The following is an 8,440-nucleotide window of genomic DNA, read 5'->3' as shown; positions in this document are numbered from 1 at the left end:
TATATATATATATATCAACATAGAACAGATTTTTTCTGATTATGCCAAGCTGTAAAATATTTTATCGGCCTTAATCCTCATCCAGTAACTCATGATCAATTGGAAAAGTCATGGGACCTTTGAATATTGCTGTGACCAATGGGGCCTTTGAGTCAAAACTGTTGAGAATCACCTTAAAGCAATCCATTCAGCTGGGGGAATTGACACATCACTAGTTTATTACTTACGGTAAATCAACCCTAACGCTAATGTGAACGCTAGGTACATTTAAAATTACTTTATCTACATAAGTTTTAGAAGAGGAAGTTGATCACTTTTAGTTTTAGGATTCATAGCTCTTCTAGGTTTAGTTCTTTCTGTTGGTGTGTGTGCTTGAAATCTGTGATCGGTTTAGCTTATCTCTATGGTAATCTAGTCATGGCTGTGCTCATTTTAAGACTAAATGTCAAGCATATGACTGCTCTAAAGACAACATAAAATACATTTACCTCTGATGGCCTCAGAAAGTGCGTAGGCACAAATATAATAGGCCTACTTTAGACATCACGAAGTGAGGAATTGATTTGAGAATTGGATCTCCTCAGTGGCTTCACATCATTCACAGTGTCCCAGAGGGGAAGGAGGGACGTCTGTGGTTTGGTAAAAATCTTTTTGATTTAACAACACCGTGACCGTCTGTTTTAATATGCTGTGCTGATGCGTCACATCCAAAGTTGGTTCGAGCGTTGAAGAACTGAGATTACTCTAGTCATGTCATCACCGTTATGCGTTCTGTCTCAAAATGAGAACCTCTCCGTGTCTTTCTGCGGTTCTGGCTTTCTAGCTACATACCAGCTCGGTGCTGCGCAGAGTCTTTTGGATAACGCGGCCTGGATCCTGCAAGGAGCTCCGAGGGTCTACGGCGCGTCTGCTGGTTCTCTCGTCGCTGCAGCGGTCGTCTGTGGCTCCAATCTAGGTAATCTGAGATCTTTCTATTCATAACGTTCATTGATTGACTAAGACTTAGTGTTTTACTCACTGTAAAGGTCGTAGGTTCAAATCCCACCTCAACAGGACCAGATTGGTACTGGGTTTACAGTTTTTTTCAACTGCTTACACACCAAATCTTAACTTGTCACACAATTTCTGAAAACTGACACTCAAAAACACCGGAACCACACATAAAACCATACACTAATTCTCAGCCTTTGACTCAAAGTTTTGTAAGCAGTTGAAAAAAAAACGGTAATGTGCTGTAAGTCACTAAAATAATAATGACTTATAATTGAGTCAGTAGCAGGGGCGGACTTACCCATTAGGCAAAGGTAGGCGACCACCTTGGGCCCCCAAAAGCCATCCTTTTTTTTGTGTATCCTGCTTGAAGGAGATGAAAATATTATGCATCTGAAGTTGTAATTAAATATTGAGAAACAGTGTGTATTATATGTTTATAATTGTTTTAAATGCCGCTTACTCATTTATGAGAAGGAACCAAGTAGAGGACACATACGCAGTTACTTTTTTGGTTGATATAATCCTTAGGTGTGTAAATGTATAATTGCCTTTTCATTATTTTTTTCAGTTTTATTTAAATTTGTAGTTAAAATAACTAAAAATAAATGTATTTTAAAGTTTAGAATTAGACAGCCTTTGCACACAGGCTTACGCTGGTAACTCATCAGTGGACTTTCCTTGTCAATATAAGCTATATTTTTTTCACACTTTCTCATTCTATATTTCTGACGTTCCAAAAGCGCCTCCTACTGGCAGAGAATTAATGTTCATTTTCAATAATCCAGTCTGCATTTTTGTTCAGACCAATGCGAAAATCCACACATATAACCCCGTTTTAAATTAATATAATAATTTATACTTCTGGCTCACCCCTGGTTTAAACGCTCAATTGTGAGGTTTATCATTTTATAATTGATATTGTTTTTGTGAAAACCTGTATCTCAACTGTAAATCAGTTGCTATTTCGTGGTCTACAACATAAAAGAAAGCCATTATAACATGTACATGAAAAATGTAGAAACATTGGACACAACTATGGGGCACCATTGTGCAGCAGCAAGCATCACAACAAAAAAGGAACCTCAAGGTTGATCTAGAAAAATGTATGCAAATGTATAGGGCCCCATTCCTATATTTTGCCTGGGGCCCCCAATTCACTAAATCCGCCTCTGGTCAGTAGTCATTAAATCCACCCTTTCTTCTCACAGGACGTGTTCGAGACCAGCTTTTGGAGTTTGCACGATTTACTAAACAGCATCCTCTCGGTCTTCTCAGTCCCACGGTGGATATTTTCCGGTGGCTGGAGGTCACACTGCAGCGCTGTCTGCCTGATAACGCACACACTCTGGCCAGCGGCCGTCTGCACATCTCCATGACTCGCATCTCTGATGGAAAAAATGTCATCGTGTCAGAATTTAATTCCAGCGATGAGCTTATTAAAGTAAGCATTATGATGTTCATTCAGAGTAACATTTTATAATACACATACAGTTGCAAAGCACTAATAAATCATTTGCAATCTGTTACAGTTCATTCTGTAGTCTCTGCATTGTTAATACATATGTACAAACAGTTATATTATTGTTTAATTAGCTCATATGCAAAGAGTCAGATGTTTTATTATCCCTTGTTAACAACTTGTTAACCATACCAAACTGATGTACAGTATTTAAAAACCAGTAGAAAAGGAGCTGTTAATGATTCATTAGAAGTAAATAGTGCTCACTTTAGATTAGTTCATGGAACATAGTAAAATAAAAACCCTTTATTAAAGAATGCTCATTTTTAAACAACAAGAAGATCAACTTTATCAGTTTGAATTAAAAGGCATCAAAACTCTAGAAAGCAGAAGCAAGATAGTGCACATAGTAATATTTATGAAATCAGGGTTTCTTAGAAAATTCTGAACACATGCAGCCCTTCCTTTCAAGAAAGAACTAAATAAAATTCATCACTTGGGCTTATTTGTTGATGACGGAATTGTGTTCTCTCTTTAACTTTGTAGTACAGGTCAAACTCTTGTTTTTTCTTTCTCTTTCACCTTTTCTTTAAATGGCCTTGTTACATCCTCTATAAGGCACTTTTGTGTAGCTGTTTTGTCCCTGTATATTCTGGAGTGATCCCACCGCAGTATAAAGGTGAGGTGAGTAAAAGTGTTTGTACAGTAAGTGCCTAAAAACTACAGAAATGCACTAAACCAACAGACAGCCCAGAATAAGCTATAAAAACAACACCCCTGTATATTCCCAGCACTATATGGATGGAGGTTTCACAAACATCCAGCCCTTCGAGGATTCCTCTCCCACCCTCACCATCTCGCCGTTTGCTGGACACATGGACATCTGTCCGTCCGATACCTCCACCATCCTGTGCGATGCCATCATCCAGCAGCTCTCCTTCCAGTGCTCCGTCACTAACTTCATCAGGCTGGTGGATGCCTTGTTTCCTCGGGACTGGAGGGTGAGATCTGGAACTGTGTCCTGACACAGACACATAGAAGTCTATGGTGCTTTTTTTCCTTTTCAGAATAAACACAAACCTGAACACCTGGATAGAAACAAAGAGCTTGAACATTGTGTAACTTTTTCTTGGCCCATTAAAAAAAAAAGGAAAAATGGTGTACGGTTTAATAATTGAAATGATTTCACTCAGAGATTGCTAATACATTTAACAAATAATTACAAAGAAACAGTAGCTACAAAACGTGAAAAGACTGAAGTAGTGTAAAAATGGGTGAATAAATGATGACAAAATTTTTAGCAGCTACGTTTCTGTCATTATTAACTGCATTTATTGTTGATTGTCAGATTCTGAAGAGGGCTTTCTACAGTGGGTACCAAGATACCGTATACTTCCTGCAGCAGAGCAGTGAGTTTTAATCAGATTTTTATTACTATCATTATTATTATTCATTTATATTTAAAGTTGAAGTACTCATAGGTATGTGTACACTTAATTTTTTTGCATTTGGTAAGAGTGATGCATACAATGTCAGCGTATGGAGGACTAAAACATACTTTAAAGTTTAAACCCTTTCATGTCAACAATTGTAGAGATGCACACATGCTTGTGAGTCTTTTGCTCTATTTGTGTTGGAAATGTTCAGACACACCCATCTTAAAAGGTCCATGAAATTAAACAGAGGAGTCACTAATATTTCCAAAGACAACATCTGTAAAAATGTTAACAACATTGTTTTTAATGGTTAAAATTTTATATTCTTACGGAGTTAGAACTCAAAAATCTCTACAAAAATTAAACACTGGCGTTCCGTAGTATTGTACATTTAGATCATGACGACCACAGGTAAAACCACACTTGGCACCTCACTACCATAGTAAAAAAAATAAAAAAAAATAACAATTTGGTTTCTGTGGTATAGAATGGCTTCATGGTAGGGCTGCACGATTAATCGAATGTGATTGTCATGCGCATTTTGTTAATAAAGCCGGTTCTAGCGCGAGAGAGCGTCCTCTGGCCATTTTTTTATGAAGATTTACTGCTGATCACAGAACCGTGCTTCACTGAAAGATACGCATGACAATCGCAGCTTCTGTCGAATCACGATCTCGATTTATCGTGCAGCCCTACTTCATGGTATTAAGTCTAAACACAAATGCACAAAACAGCTAGCTCATAACAATCAATGTAATTTCGCATGTTCATTATACTCCCTTAATACATGACTACATTAATAATTTAATAAAATTCTATATAAATTTAATACATAGCAGTAAAGTGGGACGGTCCTTTGCGAAGGGTCAATTGGCCCGTGTGTTGGACTTTGGACACCCCTGACCTAAAAGGTTTTTATTTTAAAAGGCAACATTCTTATGCTGCTCATAAGCACTTGTGATTTGTTGTTTTGCAGGTATCATAAATGGCTCACTAATGCTATGACTGTGGCATACTGGCTCTGGCATGGTATTAAGCTCTTCATGATTTTTATACTCAAAATTGTACTGTCCTCTACAAGGAAAGCCTTTGGAGATATGTAAGCACACAATAAAAAAAATTAATTCTGCTGTTAACTGTTAATGCTACCATTGTGGAAATTAAATTTGAAAATCATAACTGTCTTCTGTCTTTTGCAAAGGATGCTGAGTCTGATCAGTTTCATACCTGCGCAAGTTTACGATGAACAGCACAGACGCAGAGAGCTGTCTGAGAGACACATGACCTCCTCTAATCTGAATGGGCACGTCTCTGCTGTATTCCCGCCGAGTCCCTCCATGGCACAGACCCTCCCAAAGCTCTACACGCTCCTGTTTTCACTAGAGACAGAGAGCAAGTGGAGAAGACGCAAGATAGAGGTGCAACACACATTACAGCAGCACGTGGCCGGTGTGAAAAGAAATTAAGAACATGCAAGAAATGCAAGATTGAAACTGATATATTAATCTGTGCTGCTTCAGATGGAAAGTTTAAATGTTTTAATGCAAAAAGTACTGAATACTAACACACGACTAGCATTGGGACAGCACTCTATATCATTAGTGTCCTTTTCTTTGTAAAGACCCCATGAAATTTGGTAATGTCTTATGAGCCCATATGTTTGCTGGTGAACTAAAAGGCAACACAAATAATTCTAGAGGATATAAGAGAAAAAAAATAAAGGATTTTACTAAATGTATTTTAGGGCTGTCTAAAATATTACTATTATTTTTAATAATATTAGTATTTTTTAAACATTCACATATACCAGGTTTTATAATATTGCCATTCCATTCTATTATTTATGTAGTACCGTAGTAACAGTAAGAAAAACATACAGATCAGCATATAGTTTTGTGGAAAAAATTTAAATACATTTATAAATATCAATCTCAGTTATGCTGTCAACTTTTCCAGTTTTAACATTTTGCTTTAGTATTATGAAAATAAAATAGCCACTTGTTGGTGTTGTTTGCTTAATAATGCACTTAATATTTTTTTCTCACACACTTAAAATGGGCTTTTATATGTGAAAATATACAGCTGAATGGCCACCAAAAGGAATGAAAGCTTTAAATTTAAATCATAATGATTTGTGCCAAAGAACATTTCTGACCAGTTATATATATATATATAACGTATATATATGCCTTTGCATTTATTTTATTTTGGTTTCATTTAAAAGCAGATTTTTAATCAGTTCAGAATATATAGGACACCGGTGTTGTATGGCCACAGCTGACTATTAATTAAGTGGTTAGATCACAGGACTTCCATCAAACTCTGACTTCTGACTCCAGGAATCAGTTGAGATCGATTAGCAATGGCGCTCAATGCAGAATGTGTTTATACAGGATGCACTGAAATGTCAAGGGTGGCTAATACCATTCCAGACGCCACTGCTGCCATTCACATCCACTAACAAATGCTGCCATTATTTCATGGCAACCATTTATAAAGACATTAACTCCAAATGTGGTTTTACTAAATGATTTTAGCACAATGGCACAAAACAGAGCATATCTAAACATGGGCCTCAATCATGCAGTCGCATGATGCATCTGCCAGCATCAGAACCAACATTTACTGACGCAACCTCCTCAGTTAAAAACCATGACAAATTACCTTTTATAAATGCCATTATATGAAAACAGATGCTCAAACTGATCTAGCCAAATAACACATGATAGTTGTGATCTATATCTTACATTTTATACCCAAGTGTAATGTTGTTTAGCGTAAATATCTGAAATGAGGTTACACACAGCATGAGACCCCGATAAACGTCCAGTTTTCCATGGTTTAGCCTCAATGTCACACATTTATCTCCAAAATATCTCCAATGTACACTACGGATCAGAAGTTTGGGGGCCGGTATGATATTTATAAAATGTTTTTATAAGAAGTCTCTTATATTTACCAAGGCTGCATTTATTTGATGAGCAATACAGTAAAAACAGTAATATTTTGAAATGTTCTTACAATTTAACAACGTTTTTCTATTTTAATGCATTTTAAAATAGCTCAATTATAATTTAAAATAAGCAGTCATTACTCCAGTCTTCAATGTCACATTATCATTCAGAAATCATTAGAATATGCTAATTTGGTGTTCAAAAAACATTTCTTATTCACAGTTTTAGTATCAGGTTCAACCCTGTTGTAATTATTACAGTTGGTCACTGTATAAAGCTTACAGTATAAACAAACTACTAAATTTGGCTTATTCACAAAAGCAGCTACAAATATATCACAGTTTTTCTCCCCTGAGTTAACTCTATTGCACTTTTTTTTTTTTTTGTAGTTTTTGACTTCACAGTCAGTCTGTATCACTTGTACTCTGTTCTTCCAAATCTTCAGGCACCTGCCAGGAAATGAAAAACATGACATGCGATCAAACCACTTACAATAAACCATTTAAAGCCATCTACAAGAAACAGGAAACAACTGGAACTTAATAACTAAAAGTTTGATTTATAATGAAAAACCTTACATTTCAAAACTCCAAACTTCCCAGTGGAAAAATAAGCATCTATTGAAAGTAAGCTACAAAAACAACCCAATGCTTCTGCAGAAGTTTCAACTTCTACATAAATAGTAACATAAATGCACACATTAACCCATTTGGTGAACAGAAACTTGTCCCAGTCACTGTGCTTTAATTCACCATAATCTATTAATAATGCAGAAATGTCTGCCAAATAAAATTTGAAAAGTGTATTAAAAATGTTTATTGTGTTGTGGATAACACACTTGTCATTGTTTGAATCCTGCCGCATATCTCTCAGATGAGAGCGTTTCTTTAGAAAGCCTCATATGTTTGCTGAGTGACGAAAGGCTGTAAAGGAAAGATTGTGTGGAAAGGCCTTGTATGAAGATTTGGGTGTGTTTTAATTAACAAAAATGAACTAATTAATCGCACATTTTTCTGAAATTAATCCCGATTAATCACGATTAATCCCACCTAACATTAACGTTTTTAAATATACTTTTATATTGCAATAATTTCACATTCAATCTTCAAATTAATGTACAAACAACAAAGACAGTATATTTTTAAAAATAAATTTGAAAAGTGTATTAAAAATGTTTATTGTGTTGTGGATAACACACTTGTCATTGTTTGAATCCTGCCGCATATCTCTCAGATGAGAGCGTTTCTTTAGAAAGCCTCATATGTTTGCTGAGTGACGAAAGGCTGTAAAGGAAAGATTGTGTGGAAAGGCCTTATATGAAGATTTGGGTGTGTTTTAATTAACAAAAATTAACTAATTAATCGCACATTTTTCTGAAATTAATCCCGATTAATCACGATTAATCCCACCTAACATTAAAGTTTTTAAATATACTTTTATATTGCAATAATTTCACATTCAATCTTCAAATTAATGCACAAACAACAAAGACAGTATATTTTTAAAAATATTTGTTTAATGGCATATTTTTTTATGACTGAAGGCCAGTATCAATGATACCAATACTGATTTCTCTATAAAATTGCCCCCCTAATATC

General features: G+C 35.7%; 2 protein-coding genes across 2 annotated transcripts in view; one reads left to right on the top strand and one right to left on the bottom strand.

The window, feature by feature from the left end:
• The first annotated feature begins 748 nt into the window (after positions 1–748).
• LOC107559157 (patatin-like phospholipase domain-containing protein 3) lies at positions 749–3,872 on the top strand. Its single transcript, XM_016242898.1, has 5 exons — positions 749–955; positions 2,202–2,434; positions 3,071–3,136; positions 3,244–3,453; positions 3,801–3,872. Exons 1-5 carry the CDS (start codon positions 751–753, stop codon positions 3,870–3,872), a joined length of 786 nt encoding a protein of 261 aa, XP_016098384.1. The 5' UTR covers positions 749–750.
• Positions 3,873–7,238: 3,366 nt separating this feature from the next.
• Positions 7,239–8,440, bottom strand: part of LOC107559163 (uncharacterized) — an 8,818-nt gene continuing 7,616 nt past the window's right edge. The window contains exon 6 of the mRNA XM_016242905.1: positions 7,239–7,291. Coding sequence (XP_016098391.1) covers positions 7,247–7,291 — 45 coding nt within the window. The 3' untranslated portion in view covers positions 7,239–7,246. The remainder of the gene's footprint in view (positions 7,292–8,440) is intronic.

Source organism: Sinocyclocheilus grahami, unplaced genomic scaffold, assembly GCF_001515645.1.
Source record: "Sinocyclocheilus grahami isolate Dianchi unplaced genomic scaffold, SAMN03320097.WGS_v1.1 scaffold676.1, whole genome shotgun sequence".
NCBI classification, from domain to species: Eukaryota; Metazoa; Chordata; class Actinopteri; order Cypriniformes; family Cyprinidae; genus Sinocyclocheilus; species Sinocyclocheilus grahami.
The sequence above is the reverse complement of the archived record's forward strand: the minus strand, read 5'-3'. Positions and strand labels throughout refer to the sequence as shown.